This window comes from Neofelis nebulosa, chromosome 9 (genome assembly GCF_028018385.1).
Source record: "Neofelis nebulosa isolate mNeoNeb1 chromosome 9, mNeoNeb1.pri, whole genome shotgun sequence".
In the NCBI taxonomy this organism is placed as follows: Eukaryota; Metazoa; Chordata; class Mammalia; order Carnivora; family Felidae; genus Neofelis; species Neofelis nebulosa.
In genome coordinates this window covers 747,691-773,975 of record NC_080790.1, presented here as the reverse complement: position 1 = coordinate 773,975, position 26,285 = coordinate 747,691, and the positions used below count along the sequence as shown (strand labels likewise).

Here is a 26,285-nt window from a genome sequence, read left to right as displayed (position 1 = left end):
GCGGGCTGCACACACACGGCTTGAGGCCCCCACGCTTTGGAGCTGAGGGACAGGGTGTGTGTTTATTCTGCTCGTGATGGGCATTCACCAAACAAAGCGAGAAGAAACTGTGCGTATGTCTCACTGTTTGAAAAGTTTGCGCTCGCATACAGCCTTTTAAGACTGTCTCTGTAGCCTGCACATCACTTTCTAGTGGAAGGCAGAGGAAGATTCTCTCCCTACTCTCCCCATTGGGCAGCGGCATTCCTAAGTACCACGTTACACGGGGGCCTGGAGCGCCAGTCTGAATCCAGGCACCGTTCTCCCCAGGGCGGTTATTCTAAGGCACCACTCCTAGGAAAGCCAGGGATGACGAAAGCTGAGCAGGTCCAGACGAGAAAACCAGCTTCTCCCTTATGGTGCTGAACAGAGCAAGTTGGCGTCCTCCTCTGTCACCTCCTGTCACCTTCCCGAGACCAGCCCAGCCCCTGGCCCCGCGGCGGTGTGAGCAGCACGGTGCCCCACACGGGCTGAGCACCTGCACGGGGTCCCCCCTAAAGGAGGAGCAGAGATAAAACAGAACCACAAGGATCCTACGGTCACTCACCACTGTCTCCTTGCTCGACTCTCGTGTCTGCTCGCTGCCTGCCTGTGTCTCCCACCAGACGCTGAGCTCCGTGAGCACTCACGCCGGGGTTCGTTTGTTTCCCACCTCTGGCACCTACGAGAGCACCTACAGTGTGATCGAGAACATCTGCCGCCTGAGCACGTGCAGCCCGATGCGTGAGGCAAGGTGCGCCCAACCCCCTGCCCACTGCGTGGGTGCTAGAGGACCGACCTGACAGATCGTGGCGGCTTCCACACCCGCGACCCCAGCCCCCAGTCGGGTGGCCGCTTCCACACCCCCAAACAGGTGTGCTGATGGGCTGCGGGGCCGCGCTGTGTGGACCAGACTCGGCAGGTGCTAGCGTGGCCTGGCGGACGCAGGCACGTAATTACTGTAGTTATCATTTCTTCTGGAAAATCCGCCAGGGGAGCCAGTGACACAGCACCGGGTGACCTGTGCTTCTTTTGCGCATCTGTCCCCTGGGACGCCACCCCCTTTGTAGGAGGACGACACTCCGGGGCGTGAACGGTTCACACTCAGCATCAGCCGGGGCAGTGAGGGGACCGGAAGGTGACCGTTTCCTCAGGCCTGGCTTTGCGTCAGCACCGTGCGGCCTGACTCGCACTCTTCGTGTAACGCACGTCTCCTCTCAGCGACCTTGTAAAACAGGGTTACCGTTTCGGCTTCCCAGAGTGGGGTCGAGAGACCACGTCACCTGCCCAGCTCACAAGGTTGGAGACTGGATTTCAGCACCGCCCAGCTCCCTCCAGGTCTGTGCTCTGCACAGGGAGCCACGCTTCCCACAGGAACCAAGTTACCGTCCACGGTTTAGTCCACAAACACAAGCAGCTGCATCTTGGGTTTCCGTCCTGCTTCGCCATTACCCGTGCCTAAGGGAGCCCGCTGCTTCGTCTGGGCCACCCCAGTCGTCAGGAACGGTGGCCAACGGTCACCGAACCCGCCTGGCACCCACCTCACTGCCGCCCACCGTCCACCGAGCCCCGGCCCCCGCACGACCTCTCCTGTGTAAATGTCCCCTGCACCCTCCAGCCACCGCCCCCGAAGACATGCGATCCGAGCGTCAGCTCGATTCAGCGCACTGACCGCGACACCACCCGGAACCCGTGCACGTGGATCTCACCCGCCTTGTTTCCTCCTTCCGTTTCAGAACGCAAGCCCTCATGACTCAAACAGTACACCTGGGTCACAGAGCCTGGCACGAATCAGGCAGTGACAATTATCCAAAATATCCCACGGATCATGGATAGAAAATCGCGTTTTCTGACTGTGGACAGAGAGGCCACAGGCGGTGGGCACCTCACACCAGGAGCTGAGGAATCTCCCGCCTCTTGTGTCCTCGGCCCTGACACAGGTGGGGGGCAGGGCAGGACCGAGCCGTCACGTGACCAAACCTGTGCGTTTGTCCGATTAAAAACCGGGCAGAGGACCTGAACGGACATCTCGCCGATGACGACATCCAGACGCAACAGACACACGAGAGGCTCGCCATCGCGCATCATCGAGCCACAAAGACACGTCACCTCACACCTGTCAGAGCGGCAGACGTGAACAACTCAGGAAACAACAGGTGTGGGTGAGGACGCGGAGAAAGGGGAACCCTCGTGCACTGCTGGTGGGGGCGCCCCCGTGCAGCTGCTCTGGGAACGGTGTGGAGGCCCCTCGACAAGTTCCAAGTAGAACCACCCTCCCGCCCCGGAGCCACACGTGTATTTGTCAAAAGAAGGTGAAATCGCCAATCCCAAGACGTACATGCACCCTCACGTTCACAACAGCCAAGACGTAGAAACCACCTCAGTGTCCATCCACCGGTGAACGGATAAAGGACATGTGGTGCACCGGGGGCGCCCAGGGGGCTCAGTCGGTTAAGTGTCTGACCCTTGATCTCAGCGCAGGTCATGATCTCACACTCCGTGAGTTCGAGCCCCACGTCGGGCTCTGCGCTGACAGCGAGGGGCCTGCTTGGGATTCTCTCTCATCCTCTCTCTGCCACTTTCCTGCTTGCACTCTCTCTCTCAAAAAAGATAAAAAACATTTAGGGGCACCTGGGTGGCTCAGTCGGTTAAGCGCCCGACTTCGACTCAGGTAACATTTAAAAATTTTTAGAAAGGAAGTTGTGATACACATATACAGTGGAATATTACTCAGTCGTAAAAAATAACGAGATCTTGCCATTTGCGGCAACACGGATGGACCTTGAGAGTACAACGTTCGGTGAAATAACTCGGACAGAGAAAGACAAGTGCCAGGTGATCCCTCTCATACGTGGAATCTGAAAAATGAAACAAGTGAAAAACCAAAACCAAATGGAAACAGACTCCTGGATACAGAAGACAATCTGGTGGTCACCGGAGTGAAGGTGGGGAATGGGCAAAGCAGGCGAGGGGGACGGGGCGGGGGTACGGACTTCCAGCTCTAAGCAGTGAGTGACACAGAGGACAGCCACGCCCCAATGACACCGCACGGGGGCAGGTGGTACCTGGACTTGTGGGGATCACTTGCAACCTACAAAGACAGGAGATCCCTTCGATCCGGCCTGAAACTGAAAGGATATCATGTGTCCCCTACACTGCAGTGCAAATCATCTTACGGTTTATTGCCAAAAAGGAAGCAGTGAGACCCCCAAGTGGCCCAGGTCCCGGAAAGGTCAGCTTGCAGCACAGAATGCAGCTGGCGGGTCTGTAGGGCGCCCGCGAGTGTGGGGGCGCCCGGGAGCACAGGGTTTCTCTGCACGCCCGGGCGGCTCCGCCGAGCACCGTGGCATCGATGCTGTGCCTGAAACCCTGGCCCCCACGTACTTATCCGCAACGTCACCTCTGTCTCCACAGCAAGTCTAGGCCAGCGTACCGGAGTCACAGGCCGTGACAGCTCCCGGTCCCCCACACACCTGCATTTTCTGAATTTCCCAGAGTCAGTATTTGTGGCTGTGCGTATCCATGGGGGTGTGTGCGCACGCGTGCACAGGTGTGTGTGTCAGAGACGCCCCCAACAGCTCCGATCCTCACCCCCGGCACAGGCTCCGCGTCCTTGCTGGCGGCCCCCCGCCCTCCAAGCGCTCACGACTCCCTCCCTTCCCTAGGAAGCGTTGCCATCCTTCCTAGGTTTCGGACCCAGGACCCTTAAAGTTCCAATCTGATGGTTGTCACACTGAATATACACACTTGCACACACACAGCAGGGTCCCCGGAGCAGCACGTGGCACCGAGTCGTGTCAACACACGCTTCCCGGGCAAAACTCCGTCACGGAGATTCGACGTCTCAGGTCCTCAGGGACGGGGGCCACAGGCAGAGGGGCAGGACCCTCCCTGGGCCCCGAGAGCTCCTGGAGGCCGTCTGGAGTCTCAGCCGGCGACTCCTGACGCACGGCACACATGGGACGCAGAGGCCCTACTGTGGAAGTAAGTCCGGGGCATGAGGGACGGCCCGGGTCCGGGACAAGTGAACGCCGAGGCTGTTCCCTGAAAGTGACTCGGCAAACCCACACCAAGCGTGCGGGTGATGGGGAGGCTGGCCCGGAGGGACTCCACTGACCCTGAACGTGGCCTCCCCGCCCATCGCGAGGTCTGCAGCGAACGTTCCCCAGACGGGCTCATTTCCGGCAGTCGTGGACTTTCCGCTCTGTCTGGCGTTTGTCAGCGAAGAGTTCACAGTAACTTCTTGGTCCACATGGTGCTTAAATTGTGTCCCCAAAGAGCCTTTTGTCAACGATTTCCAGCTGACAGCATGTTAGTTGATTTTATGGAAGTCACCAAAATGCATCGAAAAGACTCTCTTTCAAGAGGGTGTAAAACATACAGCATCTCACGCTGTCTCCGCTTCTCAGACGGGCCAGGGACGCGTAACGAATCTTACGTTCTTTCAACAAGCGTATGGGTTATTTTCACAATCCTATGTAAGTCTTTCAAGTTAAATAAGTAACAAAGTTTAGAGACCAAAAAATACCTTGTGTGTTATAATGACACAACGAATGGTAAAGATAGCTCCCTGACGCTGCTTCCGACCTTGCGACCAGCACTGTGCCCGACAGTTCGTAAACCGTAAACCGCTCTGGTTTTAGACTCACTATGATCCCACGCAGAGGGTCCCCTTGGTGTCACCACCTGGAGACGAGGAGACGGAGGCCTGTGTAGATCGATCAACGTACCCAAGGTCACGAGGCCAGAAACTGGAAAGGCACACACACACACACACACACACGCATATGCACACGCGTGCACACGTACGCACAGAACCCAGTCCCTGCTTCTACAACCTCGGCTCTTACGACAGCACGCTGCCTGGCGGGGATCACAAGGGCATCTCCCGTACGTTAGAACCACGCAGACCGTGGTCGTCACCACTCGGCGCCCCTGCTTCCCGCGCCTGCCTGCATCTTGAGCGTGCACCTGTTTGGTACAACCGGATGTGCTGGACGGTCCGGACGGGCCGTGGCCACCCCGTGTGGCCACCCCGTGTGCTCTCTCCTGGGACAGAGACACTGCTGGAAGGCAGCGAGCATGCTGGGGCAGCCACAGAGCTTGAGGACCTGCAGTGGTTCTGTCACCTTCCGCGCAGGAACGCGTGGGCCCCGGGCAGGGGTCCGTGCGCCCTGCGAATGCCGCCTGAGGGCCCCCGTCACCTTCTCACAGACTGGCAGACATGTGGCATCAGGAAGCATTTTGGGACACCTTCGGTCTCGGGGAGAAAACGGCCTCTGGGTAAGAGCAGGGCGGGACTGGCGGAGACAGGAGGTGCCCGTGGTGCCGTGGTCCTGGGAGGCAGGGTCCGTGTGGCGCACCCAGGCTTGCCCTCGAGGCCGAGGCAGGAATGGAAACCCAGATAGACCTGATTCGCTGGGTTTGTCCTCAAAAGTGATTAGAAAGCTGTTCGGATAAGTCAAGAGCAGGGTCCCCTTCTGTTCCCGGGGTCAGGGCCCAACCCGTGAGTGAACGTGGGAGGCCTGCCCAGAGCCACGTGGGAGCCTGTGGACCCCCTGCCGAGGGCGATGCAGATCCTCTGGGCACTGGGACAGCGTTAGGTCGTCCAGGGCACAGCACCCCCTCAGTGGCGTGGAGACCCTGTCCCTCCAGTTCCTGTATTTCCCTGTAAGGACGGGACCTCGATAAGTGAGGGCAGAGGCACGGGACTGAACACCCCTGTTCTGCGTGCAGCACTGGGGCGGCGGGGGGGGGGGGTTCTGTTCTGGCTGAGGGACCCGTGCAGTGGGCAGGAAGCAGGCACGTGTGTCTCCAGCCACCCTTTCTTCCCACTTTAAGACCCCTCCTGATTGTTTTCATGTCCAGCTCTGGGTGCCTGTTCACCACCCCCCCCGACTCGGGCGCATCCTGCTTGGAAGGACGACGACGTGCATGTGGGGACCCGCAGGCAGGGTGCTCGTGACCCTCAGAGTGCTGGGAGGTGCCACTTGGGGAAGCCACCACTGGATCCGCGAAGACAGACACGGAGCACTTCCACATTGGCACATACCACGGGGGAGCGGCCCCCCAGGATCAGAGCCACGGAGCAAGTCCTGGCCACTGGCTCTGTTTACGTTGGGTACGGCTCAGGGTTCGAATCTCCAGGAGGGCACGGCCCGCCGTCTCTGGCCGGGGAGGCTGTCCAGCTTCGCACTACACGTTTGATCAACGGGCAGTGTCTGCTCTAAGGCAACCCCAGCCCGTGCCAGGAACGGCCACTGGTCAGGTTAGCAGGGGGGGTCACGAGGTGGGGGCGACTCTCCGTGGTTTCCACAGGCTTGTGCAGGCCACCCAGACCTGACCAGAGCTGACCACTGACGCAGGGGTCCCTCCTCCCCGAGGGACGGCCGAGACCCCGCCTTCCAGCCATGACGCGAAGCTCGTCCCAGGGCCAGCGTGGAGGGGGCAGCACGTCCACGCATGGTGAGGCCGCGGTCTGTGCTTTGGAAAAGCGCACAGAGAAAGCACGGCAGGCTTGTGTGGGCGTTAAAGCCGGTAATCGCGGACCAGGAACACAGGATGAAGGAGCACAGAATTCGCCGCTCGTGCAGGGACCTCACTTGCCTCTTAGGTGGGTGTCGGCTCTGAGGCAGGCTCGTCACCCAGGCCGGGCCAGTGACATACGGAATCATCGGGCAGAAGCCCGGGCCGGCACCGCATCAGGACCCCCGCTCTCCGGCGGCCGGGCTTGCCCGGCCGTCCCAGCAGGTCTGAGGCTCAGAAACACGGTTTGCGGGCACCGGCTCCCAGACCTCCGCATACCTGGACCAGCTCCAGGTCTGTAGGGACGCTTCCAGAATGGCATCGTTCTCTTTCAACAAATATGAGCACCCTAACTTTCTACCCCTAAAATGAAACTTCCAGAACCCTTACGGCCAGAGTGCTGGGATGGAGACCAGAGCCCTGGCTGTGAGCACTGCCAGCCGGCCTGCGGGCACCAGGCTCCCTGTGGGCCCCACGGAGGAAGACAGCACAAGGGTTCTTCACGATCCCCCGAGCAGAGACACGGACGCCGTCCAATGACGAACCTGACCGTGACGATGCCTCTCCCAGGACACATCTGGCCCGCTCCTTCCCACTGTCCCCTGCCATCTTCCTAGATAAAAATTAAGCCAAGTGATGAGCACAGGAGCCCGACGCAGATCAGACCCTGAGTTCCCGACCGTCCTGCTGACCGCCGACTCCATCCACACCCTTTACAAGCCGCTCCCCTCACTGAGACGCCACGTCCCCTCGGGACGCGGGACGTGGTCTCCCAGCTCTGCTCGGCCACACCAGGCCCACAGGCGCCACGAGGCTGCACCCGCACGATTCCCAACCACAGAAAATCTGCTACAGAGGAGTCCATTCCTGGCACGAAACCAACCTTGTGATAGGAATCAGAGTATTTAGCGGGATAATCCTGACAGCCCCGTCACTTCTCAAAATGTTCCCGTCTGCAAACCATCTGGCTCCCGACGTGTTCTTTCTTCTTTTTTAAAGGTTTATTCACTTATTTTCTGGGGGGCGGGAAGGGCAGAGAGAGGGAGAGAGTCCCTAGCAGGCTCCACACTGTCAGCACAGAGCCCGACCTGGACCTTGAGCCCACAAACTCTGAGATCATGACCTGACTCAAGAGTCGGACGCTTAACCGACTGGCCCCCCGGGTGCCCTGCTCTCGACGAAAGAACACACACTCTGTGCTCTGTCTTCTAACGAAAGGTTGTCTCCCAGAAGAAAAATGGAATCGCTGCAGTGATAAGACACAATTTCACTCTTACTTTCAGAGACTCAACAGAAGTGAGGCAAAAAGGGCCGAAGCTACAGTTTTGCTCCTTCCTCCTCCTCCCTCCCCACGCCTCCTTCCTCGCATCCAACTTTCAGGAACAACTCTGTACTATCTTTTTCTTGGTCATTTTTTAATGTTAATTTATCTTTGAGAGAGAGGCACAGCACAATCAGGGAAGGGGGAGAGAGAGAGGGAGACACAGAATCCGAAGCAGGCTCCAGGCTCTGACCCGTCAGCACAGAGCCTGATGTGGGGCTCGAACCCATGAACCTTGAGATCATGACCTGAACCGAAGTTGGCCACGTAACCGACTGAGCCACCCAGGCGCCCCTACATTTATTCATTTTTGAGAGACAGAGAGAGATAGAGTGTGAACAGGGGAGAGGCAGAGAGAGAGGGAGACACAGACTCCAAAGCAGCTCCAGGCTCCGAACTGTCAGCACAGAGCCCGATGCGGGGCTCGAACCCACGAACCGCAAGATCGTGACCTGAGCCGAAGTTGGCCACTTAACCGACTGAGCCACCTAGGCACCCCTACCTTTATTCATTTTTGAGAGACAGAGAGAGATAGAGTATGAACAGGGGAGAGGCAGAGAGAGGGAGACACAGAATCCGAAGAAGGCTCCAGGTTCTGAGCTATCAGCACAGAGCCCCACTCGGGGCTCGGACTCACAGACCGTGAGTTCATGGCCTGAGCTGAAGTCAGATGCTTAATCGACTGAGCCACCCAGGCGCCCCTACATTTATTCATTTTTGAGAGACAGAGAGAGATAGAGTGTGAACAGGGGAGAGGCAGAGAGAGAGGGAGACACAGACTCCAAAGCAGCTCCAGGCTCTGAACTATCAGCACAGAGCCCGACGCAGGGCTCGAACCCACGAACCACAAGATCGTGACCTGAGCCGAAGTTGGCTGCTTAACCGACTGAGCCACCCAGGTGGCCCGTCCATACTGTCTTCGAGGCCAGCATTAAACCAGAGGCATGGAGAGGCTAGTCTGAGCAGGACCACGGAGGTCTGTGCCCTGCAAACGAGTCCAGCTGTGCCCAGTGCCTGGGGACAGACTCAGACTGCCTGACGCTCTTGGTGACATCTCTCAAATCGTGATTTTCTTCCTTCAGGTCAGGCATTCCTCTTCTGCAGAACTTAGGAATTCTGTAATCTCACAAGCCTTCAGGATACTTGAGAGCTCCTTTAAACCTACAGCGTTAGTTTACGTTACCTGCGCGAGACCTTAGGAGGCGGTGAGGTATTAACATCTTTCCCCACCTACTTGTTTAAACGCACACTTCGCTGGGTGAAGCCACGGGGCCCTGGAAAGGCAAAGGGAAACCGGCAGTATGTCGATTCCAGGACCCTTCCAGACCCAGGACTCTTCCCCATGCGCCGTGCGCCTCCCCAGCGGTCTGGCGGCTTGCCCGAGGAGAGCAAGGCTTTCTGGGGCGTATCCAGGCCATCTCCGGAAGCCTCCTGGGATGACCCTGGACACTCTGCCTGCACAGTTCCCTTGGTCCTAAAGGCGTCCTCTCTGCCTTTAGTTCCAAACCCCGGCACACGCACCTCGACTCAACCCGGGTCCTGGAATCCCAAACCGGCGTCCTTTCGAAGGGACCGGGTGAAGCACAACCAAGCATGGACTGAGCCAATCGTGTGTTTAGAGGACGTGCCCCTGAGACGTCTCTGGACCCACACATGCTGCCCGGGTGACCTGGGGCCTTCAACCGACACGTTTTTGTCTCCGGAAGAGTTGAGGGCTGTCCATGGGCTGGCGGCTCTGCGGCCTTTCTGCCGGGACAGGAGACGGGGCAGCACCGAGGCGGCAGCGGGAGCCCTCCCGAACCGCGTGTTGTCCATAGGCACAACGTGCTCATCCCAGCGGGCGCCTGCTGGAGGCCTGAAGGGTGCGGCTCTCCCGTCACCAGGAGCACCCGCTTGAACACCCCAGGCAGTGGAGCGGCTGGCAGAACCCAGTCAGGCGGTAGCATTTTGTCACGCACCCTGTGGACGACACAGGGCACAGCCACGGCCTGTGGGAAACGAGAGTGCTGGCCTTCCAACCAGAGGCTGGTCCGGGCCGCCCCTTCGTCCCGCGAGACAGCAGGTGCCTGAAGACGTCCAGTGGCCCTGGTTTTCCCAGAGCCTATTATTCAAACAGGGGGATGGGCAGAGACATACACACACACACACACACACACACACACACACACACACACACACACACACTTTAAGAGGGATCTGTGGCCACGACTGCTGTTAGGCCTACACATGGCTGTTTACCGACAGGCCTATCTCGGCCTGCCTGCCTACCTACCTACTCCTCTCTGTCTCTCCCTCTACCTACCTCCCTTCCCACCTTACTGTCCACCTACCTACCTACCTACCCACATATCCATCCATGTCTTCCCACCTCCCTAACTTCTCAGGTCTACTGACCTTTTCCAAATGGCCACACATGTAAAACTTAGACTCAGAGCTGGCATGCACGCGATGGTGTCAAAAGTGCCCTCTCACGGACGTGCACATTGACTGTGAGAGGCTACGCAAGTAATGTCACTTCATACCGAAAATGAAATGGTAGCCGTTCGTCCAAAGCGTCATCAGACAGACTCCCTCCTTCACCGAGGGACCAGAGAAGAGAACCTTGGACTCCTCTCTCCCCCACCCACACATGAGCACGCACGAGGGCACACACCCACAGGCAGGTGCGGGCACGCACGTTTTGTCAAAGATAGTGCTCAATTTGCAAACAGCAAACTCCTCCCTGGCTGACAGGCCACGGCTCACACAGGTGTCTGCACACCCGTCGTACAACCGAGAGGCAATTCACCAGCACCGTGCCGTCCCTGCCACGGTGGTTAGCCACAGAGGACACGCTATGCCTGGTAAGAGAGCAAAACGCTGAGTCCGCAGAAACAGTTATGGAAACACAACCTTCACACATAAATCTTTGAAATGGATTAATTAACCGAGCTCGGAGACAAGGAGCCTTACTGGACACGGATGCAGGTGTAACCCCTCATTTTATGAACAGTGACAACGAGGCCCACAGATTTTAAATGACTTCTCGGAAATCGTCTGCAACTTGGACACGAATGCACTCTTACTTCCTAATTCTACCGACACTTACACACGAACATACGGTTTTTCCAGTGATCAACGATTCAGAAGAACTAACACGAATCACCTCACCACGGGAGGCCTGTTGCCAACAACAAATCCACTACTGCTCTGATTATGGTTTCTCTTCAGTGCCTACCTTTCCTCTGACTTGTTACTTATTTATTTCGCAAATGCTCGCTCTACCAGAAGACGTCACACACGCTTGCCTCACGACACAGACACTCTGGGGCAGGCGGTGGCTGGGGGGTGTGCCAGCGTCCCGCTTTCCGACGGCGGTCACACACCTGCATTTTCCTGTTCCAGCCTTGCACCTGGAGATTCGGGCCATAGACAGAGGAACGGACAGCGTGTCCAGCCAGCGCTTCTCATACTGTGGCGCGTCAGCTGCGGGCGAGGAAGGCGATGGTGAATCCTGTGCACGATAAGCAAGAAGCAACAGTCACAGAGTCGGTCAGCACCGAATGCAGGGACAGCCACCAGCACCCTGTCCCCTAAAATTCAAAGGAAACACATTTCAACTGTTTAAAAAGCATGTGACAATTTTCTGAAAGATCTGGAAAGAAGTAAGTGCCCTCCCATGTGAATTTAAACTAATTCTCTCTTTTGTCAACAAAACACTGCACAGAAGAGAAACGTCAAAGGGGAAGCTTCGGGGAGACTGATGTGGGAAGGGGCGAGTCCAGGAGGCCGAGGGGCTGCGGCCACGCCCACGTCAAACGTTGCAGTGGAGCGCCTCCGGGTCCGGAGACAGAAGGTACACACGCACAGAGGCCGGGTCAGGGGCCACGCTGACTGTTCGGTGGGCGCGAGCAGTCCCTCCTCCGTGGAGCCTGCAGACCACAGGCAGGTGCGTGGGAAACACGGAACCCAGGCAAACGGGCTCGTGACCCGACCCCGCGCTGCCGGGTCCGCAGGCGGCAGGATCGGAGGTGGGCTCCAGGCAAGAGGACCCCCAAGTTCCCGTCTGGGTTCTGAGGGAGGGGCCGGTAGCAGCCTGACCCATCCTCCCGTGGAGCCCGCGGCCCAGCATGGAGACAGCAGCCCCGGGCAGGGGTGAGGGCACCCGGCCAGCACGCAGGATCCCGAGCGCACAGCAGCCCCCGACTCAGCACCGCCGGCTCCAAGGGCAAAGGGCCAATTCCCCGAGTTCCCTGCTGTCCAGGTTCCCGTAAGAAATGACAGCTGTGTGGGGGTACCTGGGGGGCTCAGTCGGCGGAACGTCTGACTTCGGCTCAGGTCATGATCTCGTGGTCTGTGGGTCCGAGCCCCACGTCGGGCTGTGCTGACAGCTCGGAGCCTGGAGCTGCCTCGGATTCTGTGTCTCCATCTCTCTCTGCCCCTCCCCCGCCCACTCTCTGTCTCTCTCTGAAAACTGAATAAACGTTAAAAAGAAAAAAGAAAAAGAAAGCAAGCAGAGCTGCTCAATCCTTCTAGCTTGCAGGAGCAAGGGGCCGCGTTCCCAGAGCGGACCTGAGACACCGTGGGCTGCGCCAGTCAGCGCCTCGCAACCCGCACAGGTTAAGGCAGGAGTCACGCGCCCACTGCAGGCGACACAAAACATGCCCTCCCCCGCTTGCTCTGTGACGCGGCCCAAAGCTGCCGAAGAGCTAAAGCGGAAAAGGCCGTCGTGAAACACCGATGTGCAACCAACCGAGTCCCGGGACCTTTCCTGTTCGCTGCCACAGTGACCACGCGACGGATTCTGAACGGGTGGGAACCTCGGGAGCCGCTGGGGGCGGCTGGAGGCGCAGCGTCGGGGCAGGTGCGTCAGGGGCGGGCGGCCCCGTGGGGAGGCCCTCACAGACCCTCCCCAGGGCAATCTCTTCCCTCTGGTTCCCCGACGTGCCACACGATGGACACATCTAGGAAACGCCAGGAAAACCAGGTACTTGTGATACAAGACACGGAAACTGTTTGGAAGTGAGTGAGAGAAGATGAAGTAACGCGCATCCCGGCGTCTTGCCACGCACGGGCACGGAGAGCCACGCGTGGCACACGGCATGCCAGCGTGCCGGCTCTCCTCAGGCGTGCACGCACACGCGTCCACACGGAAGCACGAAAACACCACCTTCACGGTGGAGACACGACCACACCCTACACAACTGGGAAATTCAAAACTGTAAAAAGAGGGAAAACATTCGGTCCAAACCTCATCACACACTTGGTACGTTTCCTGAGGACCTTCTTCCTCTTCTCTTTTTGAAACTTAGTTAGAGCCATACTGCCAATAATCGCGATCGAGGGCACGGAAGAGAAGAACGTTTATGGGTCACAGTTGACACAAAGCGGGACTCACCCACAGACCTCGCGCTCGGAGGCAGAGCACCTTCTGTTTAATAGGAACCCGGGTCCTTGAGGGTGATTATGCTCTGTTCTATTTATCCCTTGTGTAGGGAGAGCTTCTCTTGCTCTAACTCCCTTGGAATGAAGTCTGTATCTAAATATAATTTAGCAGTTATCAGCACTTGCTCGAGGAGAACACGGCGTTCGCACATTTTACAGGATTACTAAGATGCCTGAGGCTTTGTCTGAAGAGCGGCCTACAGGCTGGCCCGAGACCCTGATAGCCTAGCGGGAACAGGCAACGGCCGTGAGGGGTAAGGACGATTCTGCAGGAACGAGTGTCAGCAGGGGCGGCCCTGAGTGGCGACCCAGTTCGCCGAGCGCGTGAGCAGGAGCCGAGAGCGAGGGGGAGCGGACCCCCGTTCTCTGCTGCGCCGACCCCACTAATGGGGGTCTCCATCTCTGCTGTATGCCGAAATACGTCTTTAAGGCATTTTTTTAACTTTATTAATTTATTTTGAGGGGCGGGGGGGAGAGAATCCCGAGCAGGCTCTGTGCTGTCAGGGCAGAGCTCGATGCGGGGCTCGAACTCATGAACCATGAGATCACGACCTGGGCTGAAATCACGAGTCCAACACTTAACTGACTGAGCCACCCAGGTGCCCCTAAATCATTTTTTTAAAAGAAAAAAAAATATTAGTCATCGTAATACTTTGAATAAGAGATTTGAAAGCAACTTTTCAGGTATTGCTGTCTTCTTCCTACTTTGGATAATTGTGGGCTTTGCAACTCCTTTTATTTTCACTGAGCAATCTTGAGGCATGAACCACCTACAACATGTACTCATGTAGGAGCACAGTTTGATGAGCTTTGACAAATAGATACACCCCATGCCAGAACCTGAATCACGACACAGGCTAATTCTGCCCCATCCACACCCACACAAACCTCGTCCCCACAAAGTTCCCTGTGGCGGTTTGTAGGCAATTCCTGCCCTCCAGCCACGTCAGTCTGACAGAAGTCAGATCAGCTAGATTAGTTTTGACTCTTAGAACTTCTACAAATAGGACCACACAGGAAGTATATGCACAAGGCTCCATTCAGCAGGAAGTCTGTGAGATGTATCGGCAGAGGATTCATTTTCATCAGTGAGTAGTATTCTACTGTTTGCGTATACCTGCATTTCTCATCCACTCACCTGCTAAAGGAGATCTGGGCTCCTTCCAGTTGGAGGATATTATCAGCACATTTGCTGTGTTATCAGTTAAGTCTGCACTTTGGATGTTGTGCCCACTTGCGCTGCTGGGGCAAACATCACTTGCTCATGATGTGGTACCCTTAGGGTTTTTTCACAGGTTGTTGACCATTTTTGCACCAGCATCCGTGAGGGTTGTTGTCTGTAACGTTCATTACTTATAATGCCATCGAAAGGTTCCGGTACCCGTATTATCCTGGCCTCACACAATTAGTGGGATACATTCCATCTTCCTCTATTTCCTGAAAAACTGTGGAGGTCACGTTATTTCTTTGACAGAATTCACCAATTACAGAATAGTTGAGTTTACAGTCCTAAATAGCCTATCACAGCCCTGCATGTGATCTTGGTGAACGTTCCATATTCACCCTGTAGGCTTGGGGTGTGGTTTCCTGTAAAAGGCAGTTAGGTTCCAGTTGGTTCATAAGGTTGATTATGTCCTTTATGTCCTTACTGATGTTCTGTCTACATGTCATATCAACTTCTGCATAAAGAGTATTAAAATCTCCATAGATGATGAGAGGCTTGTCTAATTCTCATTTCTGCCAGGTTTTGGTATATGTATTTGGAAGCTCTATTACTGGGTGTGTGCCATACTTAAGACTAGAGCGTCTTGGGGCGCCTGGGTGGCGCAGTCGGTTAAGCGTCCGACTTCAGCCAGGTCACGATCTCGCGGTCCGTGAGTTCGAGCCCCGCGTCAGGCTCTGGGCTGATGGCTCGGAGCCTGGAGCCTGTTTCCGATTCTGTGTCTCCCTCTCTCTCTGCCCCTCCCCCGTTCATGCTCTGTCTCTCTCTGTCCCAAAAATAAATAAAAAATGTTAAAAAAAAAAAATTAAAAAAAAAAAAAAAAGACTAGAGCGTCTTCCTGATGAATTGATTCTTTAATCATAACAAAACACTTCTCTTTGTTTTTTGGACACTCCTTATCTTGAAGACTACTTTGTGAGACGTTAACAAAGCCACCTTTTTTGGTTACTAAGATACCTATTCTCTACTCTTTCAATCTCTACCCATCTGCATCTTTACATTTAAACAATACTTCCCATGGTAAGCAGACTTGGGTCTAATTCAGTCTGATAATTTGTTTCAAATGGAACGTTTAGTTCATTTACATTTAATATACTTCTCGTGTCACGGGTTTAGTTATACATTGCTAATTTGTCATTTGTTCCTCTTGGGTTTTCTCCCAGTTCATTGAACATACTTTTTTAGGGGTTAATTTTTTTCATTATTCTTTTTTATCTCCTCATTGGCTATAGGGATCATAATACACGCTCTTAATTTATCAGTGTTTACTCTGAGTCAGTACCGCATCACTTCAAACCTTGTATCTGACACATCCTCCTTCCCATGCCTCGCTTCACCAGTGCCAGGATCTCACAGCAGAGCATCTCAATGTGCTTGGCCCCCACCCTTGGTGCTATTTTTGCTGTCTCTTACGTCCACATACATCACCACCTCCACTTTACTGTGCTATCATTCTGTCCTCTGAACTATCTAACTTCAAAGGAACTTCAGAGAAGGAAGCACAGACATCTTACACACGCACACTCCTCCTGTGGTGCTCCTCACTCCCTGTATATGCACATCTCCCACTGGCATCCTGTCCTTTCATCTGGAAGACCACCTCTCAGGATTTCCTGTAGTGCAGCCCCCCCGGTGGCATTTTCTTAGCTTAGATTTACTTTAAAAAGTCTGTGAGTGCTGATGCGTAGGGGCACTTGTATCCCAATGTTTATAGCAGCACTTTCAACAATAGCCAAATTATGGAAAGCGCCTAAACGTCCATCAGCTGATGAATGGATAAAGAAACTGTGGTTTATATACACGATGGAATACTACGTGGCAATGAGAAAGAATGAAATTTGGCCTTTTGTAGCAACGTGGATGGAACTGGAGAGTGTTATGCTAAGTGAAATAAGTCATACAGAGAAGGACAGACTCCATATGTTTTCACTCCTATGTGGATCCTGAGAAACTTAACAGAAGACCATGGGGAAGGGGAAGGAAAAAAAAAAGAGGTTAGAGAGGGAGGGAGCCAAAACATAAGAGACTCTTATTAAAAACTGAGAACAAACTGAGGGTTGATGTGGGGTGGGAGGGAGGGGAGGGTGGGTGAGGGGCATTGAGGAGGGCACCTGTTGGGATGAGCACTGGGTGTTGTATGGAAACCAGTTTGACAATAAATTTCATATTTAAAAAATAAAAAATTAAAAAAATTTTAAAAAATCTGTATCCCTTCATTTTTAAAGAATATTATCCCATGCATGTAAAATTCTTAATAAACACTCATTCACATCATTGTACCCGGGTAAGTTATGTCTTTTTAAAATATGGCTGCTGCCTGAATTTCCTCTTTCGGTTTTCGACAGTTTGATCGGAATAGTTTTCTTTGTGTGCGTCGGGCTTCTGATCATCCCCATCCTCATTCTGGGACTCGTCCACCTGGTGTGTCCCACACACCACTGGCGCTCATTTGTCAGTCTGTCTCTGTTCTTGAGATGGGCAGTTTTCCATTTGTCTCCTGGTCTCTCGAGCAGTCCTACTGCCATCTTCTATCCATGGGAAGACGAACTAGTAGGCATTGGATTCTAATTATTATGCTTCCAGTTCTATGGTTACCATTTGTTCATTTTCTGAAGTTTCGGATTCTTCACTGAGAGTCCCCATCTGTTCAGTCATTACGACCGTATTTTCCTCTAAGGCCTCAAACATATTTGAAAGTGCTGCGTTAAGATCTTTGTCTGCTAAATTCCGTATTTTCACATGGGGTCTATTTCTACTGCTTGCGTGTTTTCTTAGCTTCATATCACTTGTTCTTGTTTGCGTCACTCGTAGTTTCTGGCTGCAGACCAGACGTTATCGACGACACAAGGTAGTGACTATGGGTTATGTTTTCTTCCAGGGCATTTCTGTTCAGCAGGTAGATCGCTTACCATAATCACCTTAAACGTAGGGAGTTTTAAACTATGTTGGGGTGGGTTTGCAGAAACCAAAGTGTTTACTAAACCCCTGTAACTTGAAGGGATTCAGCCTCCGGTGCTGTCCCGTCCACACTTGTTTCCAAGGGTTGGTTTTAGAGACTCCGTTACGGCAGCTTTATGGCTGCCTCTGTGCCTGAGGCGCAGCCCTTCTGAATTCGCAGCTGCATATCTAGCACAGTTTCTCCGGTTCGGCCGGCATGGAGCCGCAGCGTTACCAGCACGGCTAGACCTCTGGCATCTTTGCTTGTTGTGCCCCTCAGCGCCTTGACGGGGGGGCACGGGGTAGTCTTTCCCTGCGCACTGGTATCCTGGCATTCGGTCAAGGACTTGTGCAAAACCTACGTAGACACGCTTCCAGCTCCCAACGCCACCTCCTTCCGGGGACCCTGCTGCCCCGCCCCACGGCTTCTAGCTGATCCAGAAGCCCTGCGTCCTTATCCTTGTCTCTTCGGTGCGCCAGGACCACATGCTGTGTGTGAGTTGCACTGTCACCTTGTGGTGTCCACTCCGTCACGGCTCACGGTCTTATATGGCCGGCTGCCCAGCACCTGAAAACAAGCACCTTGCTTCTACTATTTAGGGCAGAGGTTAGCACTGCGGGAGACGTGCTGTGCGGGCTTCTTCAAGTGCACTTGGTTCTTCCTGTGCTCACGGATCTTCTCAGAACCCGTGCTGGACGGGAGGTCTGTGCCAACAGCTGCTTTGTCTTGTTTCACACATCCGATGTCTCGTGCAAGGACTTGAAAATGTCACCGTGCATACGAATCATAAAGGGAGTTTGTAAGAGATAAATTCTCAGGCCCCCTTCTTTAAGATTCGTGTTGTACAGGTGCTTAGATATGGCTTTGGAATCTCCGTTACTTTGACACTGCACGCGCTTTGACACGCGTCACGGAACACCACTCGCGTGTTATCAGGACCAGGCCACGCAAGATGTTGTAGTACCCAAGCACTGTGTCTGTTTCTAGAGAGAAGGGTGTTTAAAAACGTCCATGTTTGTAGGCTGATTAAGCATCATTCAGTGCACAACCTAAATGTAATTTTTAAAACAGAAATATTAACTGTAATTTTAAAATGATTTCAATCTGGGGCGCCTGGGTGGCTCAGTCAGATGAGCGTCTGACTTCGGCTCAGGTCATGATCTCACAGCTCATGTGTTCGAGTCCCGTGTTGGGCTCTGTGCTGACAGCTCAGAGCCTGGAGCCTGCTTCAGATTCTGTGTCCCTCTCTCTCTGCCCCTCCCCTGCTCACACTCTGTCACTCTCTCTCCCTCCCTCAAAAATAAACGTTTAAAAAATAAATAAATGAAATGATTTCAATGATTGTCGATATTTTCATACCAGAGCAGAGTGCTGTATAATTCATGCCTGCTCATGGGCTATCTGATGCAGCTCAGGGCCCCCACCAGGGGCTCACAGGTCAGAGTCCATAGCAACCAGCTTCTTTCCACATTTATTTCCATGAAATTAACTAATAAGTCACTAGAACGGACGGCAAGTGTTTGGTGGCTTTATTGAAGTTCTGGATTTTGGATATTCTGACCTAACATGGAGCCGATGACTATGAGGCAGCCGTTCACTGGAGGTTCCTGAGAAGGCGGTATACTAAATTTGTTACGCAGACCACAGACCAAAGACTCCAAATCCAAACCTTTATTTTATGTGGCTCTTTAGAATATGCTTCTACGTGGCGGACTGCAATGCCTCGGCGTTATCCTTAGAGAAGCTCCAAGATGGGACTTGGATTTCTTTCTAATTTTGATGAATAAAGTAAAGGTAATTTTTAAACCTAGGAAAGACTCAAATGCTAGCAAGCAGCTGAATATTCACCACTTAGCGTTCAATTAATGGCAAGTGCGCTGCACAGCAGACAAAGATGCCTGTGGGTCACAAGTTCATAATTTCGACCTTGAGACATCCTGCTGGAGGTACGGGCCCATTTTTAAATCTAATTTCAGACTGCGACACAACACAACCGTACTTTGGTATTGCACACAGTAACAGGAAGCACCGTGTGGTGCCTTGGGGGAGAGGTGGCTGAAGCTGGACGCCTCGTCACCATGACTTGGTCTGGGAACCCTGCGGGACCTTCACAACCTAGAGGCAATTTAAGAAGATGGGTTTCTGTGAGAAGTCCCAATTACCCCTACACTTAAAAATCTGTGAAACGGATGTGACATTCACGGCCTCATGTGGTCACTGGGTGAAACCCCTAGGGGTTGCCAAGGGTATGTGAGCCACATCCGGAAAGCCAAGGGCAGGTGGGGTGCACCTGGAGGGGACAGTCCCCTCCCTCGGCCTCCTGCTCTCCCCGTACCTCCCTGAAGAGACAGACTTTGAAAATACTCCTGCCTTAGTAAAATACTATGACCTTGTGTCATAACATTAGTGCTTTTAGAAGTGAAATTGATTAGAACAAAATGTACATAAGACTTTTACAAACACTTCTTTTCTTGCGGAAAACAAGACCCATGTCACCTATATACCCCTAAATAACGAAAAAAAAACAAAAAACAAACAAACCCAGAAGCCTCACATCCTCCGCACACACTGTGTTTCCCCTACGAGGAAGACCCCACGGTGGGTATGAAGCCCGGATACCAGCGCGGAATTTCAACACTGAACAGTTAAGAACCTTGAGACACTGCTTTCTCAGCATCAGAGATTCAGCGAGGGGAGGCGAGCCGAGCGGCGGAAAAGCCAGACTGAACGGTCACCTCTGAGCTCCCGGCAGGGCTCTGAGGGAGGTTCTTAAAGGAAAGAATGTTTCCATAATCACGTAATTAACTCTGCTGTCAGCATGTAATTTAAGGTGAGTACGCGACGAACTATTTTGACTGCAGCGTCACGGGCCCTTCTCAACACTGTTCACGCCCGATGCTCTCGTCTTTCTTACTTTAAAAACCCGTAATCACGCTGGCACAGGGCGGGCTTGACGCTCATCTCAGGGACAGGCTTGGTGACTCTGCTCTGTCTCTAGTGTCATGTTTCCTTCAGCTTTCGGGTGGAGACTTTGCTTCCAGAACTCTTCTCTTTGCGGGCTGGCCTCCGTAGTGTGCTACTTCCCAGGCCACCCGCGTGCACTCGCATGCACACGTGCACCCACATACACCCACACCCACGCACACGCCTCCCCACACATGCACCCCGGCATGCACACCCACGCTTGCACGCCTGCCTGTACACGCCCACACGCACCCACGTACACCCACATGCACACACCTGCACACCCACACATGCACGTCCGCACACACCCACACCCACCTGTGCACACCGCACACGGGCTTGGGGGTTGGTTCGGGGCACAGTGACACCGTCAGCACCACCCCAGGGCACACGGCCGGGCAGCGGCTCAGCGTGGGGTGGGGGCGGGGTGGCCCGAGAAGCGACACCAGGATGGCCGCTGGGCCAGGACGGACCCCTCCACGTCCCCGCGGGCAGCCGGTGGGGGGGCGGCACGGCTCCCGGGGAGGGCATGTCCCAGCACTGACCCGAGGGCTCCGGCCCCTGACCACCCAGCACCCAGCTGCCCCTGCGGGAGACACCCCCCGACCAGCCGCCTCGCCTCCCGGGGCCGGAGCAGGTCCACCTGGCGCCTGCCTTTGGGCACCAAGTGTGGCCGTGCCCTCCGAATCACAAAACGAACAAGATGAACACGTATTTACTGTAACACATTTTAAAACAGCAGGAAAAGTAACTTTTGCTCTTTTCACACAGAAGAATCCAGAGCTGAAGCAGGCTGTGCGAAGGGACCTGGGCCCATGCAAGGTCCACTCCATCCAGAACCACCCATTTACTGCGTTACAGAAATTATAGGTCAGCACCCCTGCGGGCATTTACGGTCGTACCTGTCGGGTCAGCGCCCCTACGTGCGTTTATGGTCGTACCTGTCGGGTCAGTGCCCCTACGCGTGTTTACGGCCACATCCGTCGGGTCAGAGCCCCTGCGGGCGTTAATGGCCACGTCTGTCTGGCCAGCGCCTCTACGGGCGTTTATCCAGTCATATCTGTCGGGTCAGCGCCCCTACGGGCGTTTATGGCCACATCCATCTCTAAAAATCAAGTATTTCCTAATTTTTCATCTGCACGTCATTGAATGTCCTCGGAATGGCACAGACTGTGAACGTCTGTGGAGCGAAGGGAATGTGTTTTGTGCAGGATATTCTTCCTTTGGGGTCCTCTGTCCTGCGGTTTGCCCTGAGCTAGTCCAGAACTGCAGCCAGGATGGTGTGGACACGGTTGTCACAGCCAGAGAAGCTGTCGCCGAGGTGCCCGTGGTGAGGAGGAAATGCACCTGTTAGAGGCCCGATGGCCTCTGTCATTTACTCGTCCCCCACACCGACATTTTACTAGAAACTGTGGATCCTGCCTTTTCTACACAAGACACACTTGCTGAGTCATTTTGTGCTTTTGACGTAAGAGCAAATGCAGCGCGTGAGATTGCAAAGCAGAAATACTGAACATAAACCAGTTAACGTAAGAGCAGTAATTCACCATTCCACATTTTCACTACAGAAGAATAGTTTTTAGCTATTGCTTATACAAAACTATAAAATTAAAATAGCCTAACGTTATTAAACGTAATTTTAGTAGAAATCTATCCCAGACACAAGATTTCACAGAAACATCAGGTGCGGGAGGGCCCCAGGAAGCACTGGCCGCAGGGTTAGGGTGAGATATGTCCACGCCCGGTCTGTGGGTCTCTTGTGCCTTCCCAGAGGCCACAAGGACCACCCACGGAGGCCTGGACCCTCTGCCACCTTCACCAGGGAGCAGCCGCTGGTGCCCTCGACCTGACGGCCACCTTGCCCCCTCAGCAGACCCCTCACGTCCTCACTCCAGTGACGCCAGAGGGTCCCGGACATCCACAAGATGTGCAGCAGCTGTCACAGGGTGGAGGGGACACGGGCTCCAGCTTCCCCGTGACAGGTGCCTACTCCTCCCATGACCACCCGTGACCTCTCTGGTCTCTTACTCTCCTCTCTAGGTCCCTGGGCACCAAAGAATGGGGGGGATGCAGACCACAGCCGTGGCTGTTTTGCGTACAGCCGCCCCAGGGCCAGCCCGTGAGATGTCACCAGTTACAGGCCGGGGGCTCAGAGACGGTGTGCTGCAGGCAAAGCCAGGTTTCTGGCGGTCAGGTCGCACCATTTCCCAAACCCAAGCTCAGACCCATCCTGGCACCAATCACCACACACGCCCAAGTCCCAGCTTGGGAGGAAGAACTCGTCAGTTAGAATTTTCCTAGTAGACGCTTTCAGTGTCTGAATTTAAGTCAGTAAATTTGCCAACAAACCTGTCACATTTACACACTCAACAAAAGTTTGGAAGAGATCCATGTGGCAAACGCTGCATGTTCTTATGTCCGTCCACGGTCTCAGGTCCTGTGTCTGAACACAACTGCCTGCAAAGCCAGAACGTGGCGATGGACAAATCCAGACCAGAACGATGCTTTAATGCAGAACCAGGAGGCCCGGAGCTCCAGCACCTATGCTTCTGAACGTCACCGTCCCCTCTCAGCCGGGCACCCCACGCTGGCTGCCTTATGCCATCCTGGGCTCGTCCTGCCACCAGTTCTGCTCTCTGGCTCAGCTCAGCCTTTCATTTAAGTACTTGCATGCATCGTATAAACATATACACTTCGCGTGCACAACACATTATGAACAAAGAGTAACAAATCTTGTGTTACTGTAAGTATGGTGATCACATACACATGCGTATCTTACACAAATCTACGCCCTTAACGAGAAACACTGTCTAACCCAAACACAGACCTGGCCCCAACCCTGCTACTTATTTTTGCTACTCAGTACTCGGATGTAACCCCCTTGACCCTCAGTTTCCTCCTCTATAAACAGAGTCAGCGATGGCAGCTTTGGGGGACCAGGAGGGCCACGTGGACACCACAGCACTGACCCGGGAACACAGGGGCCACGCTCAGTTAGCGCCGAATACAACGAAACGACGAGGCCTGTTTTCCCATAAAATCCGGGTTGACGCCCACTTCAGCCTCTGCTTACGGTGAATTTTCTCAGTAGCTGACTTTCCGTGGATGTGGAACTGCGGCCTCAGCCGAGCTCATCTCTGTAACATTCCGCATGCCAGTTTGGGGGGGTGCACCCTCATTAGTCCTTTCAAGTTTTTGTTTAACACCCAGAAGCTTGGAAAGGAGACTTCGTTCTTGCACAGCACGATCAGTGTGTCGGTTAAACAGCCTTGCTCGAATCCCTGCGAAGCACATGCACGGTGCAGTCAGGTTTCCACTGACGTCCCCTCAGAACAGTGAGTCTTCTCTCTGGAGCAAAAGAGAAGGGCCTTGGGCCCTGGGCAGCAGGGACCTCTCGAAGCATTTTGTTTCCTAATTTTCTTTAAATGGACCCGGGGGCATCTGGGGGGCTCGGTCGGTTCAGCATTGGACTCTTGACTTTGGTTCTGGTCATGATCTCACGGTTCCTGGGATCGAGCCCCACGTCAGGTTCTCTGCTAACAACATGGAACCTCCTTGGGATTCTCTCTCCCTCTCTCTCTGCAGCTCCCCCACTCATGCGCACATGCTCTCTCTCTCAATCTCTCTCTCAAAATAGATAAACAAACTGTAAAAAATAACAAATAGACAAGAATTAAGACAGTTTCTTAACAGCGTCAGCTTTTACTGACTTCCTGTTTTCATTTCCTCTGGGAACACGGTGTGTCAAGATGACCGGAGCCCGAGGCTGCACACACCGGGCCGGCCACCTGCAGCTGCCCCCCGCCCCCTGCCCCCTGTCCCTCTGCCAGGCCCCTGTACATTGAGTGAAACTGCAGCGAATGGAGCAAGGAACTCACTGCGGCTGGTTGGTGAGGCGGCCAAGTAGACGAGGCCACCGAGGCCTCTCCAGAACCAGCCGCACGTGAGCCTCAGCAAACTGTCTCAGCAAATACACACAGCCCCACACAAGCTGTTTCTGCAGCTTCCGCAGGGTGCATCCTGCTGAAACAGGAGTTCTCCGTGTTGTCTACAAGGAGCGACTCTTACAGGCTAACTAGACATCCAATATTAACTATTATTGACGGGAAAGTCTTCTAACGTCTTTGTCCGCAGCTAGATTTAGACATACGTCTCAGGAACGAACAGCATGGTCTCAGCGTTTCCTACGAAAAATGTAAATAATTTTCTATTTGAATTTGATGAATTTGAGTGGAAATGTTTAGTCTATTATTTTCAAATATTTTGTGTAGGCTATCTACAGTACTTATGGTGCATAAATTTTTTTACGTTACGGCAATACAGTTATTAAAAGCAAATGAACTTTTGTGACAACAGGTTATTGTCATATTTTTCAAATCAAAATCACTATTATCACAATAAGATTAAAAATCTCTTAAGAAACGTCAATAATGGAGACAAAATAGGACATGATTGTTCTTAGACTCTCCACAGGCAGTGGTAAATCAGGCCCGTTCAGAAGCCAGTGGGGTTACCTAGAGATTTCATGTCTGTGGTGATGACTCTGGTCCTTTGCGGTCTTTGCCACGTTCCACTCATAGAGTCCCCCTTAGGACCTCCTGCAGGGCCGGATTAGTGGTCACAAACTCCTTCAGTTTTGTTTGGGAAAGTCTTTATCTTTCCTTCTACTCTGAATGACGGCCTTGCTGAACAAAGGATTCTTGGCTGCATATTTTTCCTGTTCAGCACGTTGACTATTTTCTGCCAATCCCTTCCGGCCTGCCAAGGTTCAGTGGACGGGTCTGCTCCTACCCTTATGTGTCTACCCTTATAGGTTAAGGCATGTTTGTCCCTTGCTGATTTCAGAACTGTCCCTTTATCTTTGAATTCTGCCAGTTTTACTATGATATGTCATGGTGTTGACCTGTTTTTATTGATTTTAAACAGAGTTCTCTGTGCCTCTTGGACTTGGATGCCTGTTTCTTTCCCCAGATTAAGGATCACTCTGAATATAAATGGACTAAATGCTCCAATCAAAAGACACAGGGTATCAGAATGGATAAAAAAAAAACCCACCAAGATCCATCTATACACTGTCTACAAGAGACTCACTCTAGATAGACCTGCAGATTGAAAGTGAGGGGATAGAGAACCATCTATCATGCTCCTGGAAGTCAAAAGAAAGCCGGAGTAGCCATACTTCTATCAGACACACTAGATGTAAAACAAAGACTGTAACAAGAGATGAAGAAGGGCATTATATCATAATTAAGGGGTCCATCCAAATGTGGAGGCACCCAAATAGGAATTAAGTTAATCACAAACATAAGCAAACTTTTAGATAATACTGTAATTGTAGGAGACTTTAATACCCCACTTACAACAATGGACAGATCATCTAGGCAGAAAATCAATAAGGAAACCACGGCTCTGAATAAGACATTGGACCAGATGGACCTAACATATATTCAGAACATTTCATCTTAAAGCAGCAGAATACACATTCTTCTCCAGTGCACATGGAGCATTCTCCACAATAGATCACATACTGGGTCACAAAACAGCCCACAAGTACAAAAAGATCGAGATCATACCATGAATATTTTCAGACCACAACACTATGAAACTTGAAATTAACCACTAGAAAAAACGTGGAGAGCCCCCAAATACATGGAGGTTAAAGAATATCCTACTGAAGAATGAATGGGTTAGCCATGAAATTGAAGAAGAAATTTAAAAATACATGGAAGCAAATCAAAATGAAAACATGACAGTCAGTCCCTTTGGGATGCAGCAAAGGCAATCCTAAGAGGAAAATCCATTGCAATCCAGGCCCATCTCAAGAAACAAGAATGGTCCCAAACACACAACCTAACCTTACACCTAAAGGAGCA

The 26,285-nt window shown here is 53.2% G+C and overlaps 1 protein-coding gene across 1 annotated transcript in view; it reads right to left on the bottom strand.

Annotated features, from left to right (window-relative positions):
• SNTG2 (syntrophin gamma 2) overlaps positions 1–26,285 on the bottom strand; it is a 180,065-nt gene that overhangs the window by 54,733 nt on the left and 99,047 nt on the right. Inside the window, exon 9 of the mRNA XM_058682379.1 lies at positions 11,230–11,357. Coding sequence (XP_058538362.1) covers positions 11,230–11,357 — 128 coding nt within the window. The remainder of the gene's footprint in view (positions 1–11,229; positions 11,358–26,285) is intronic.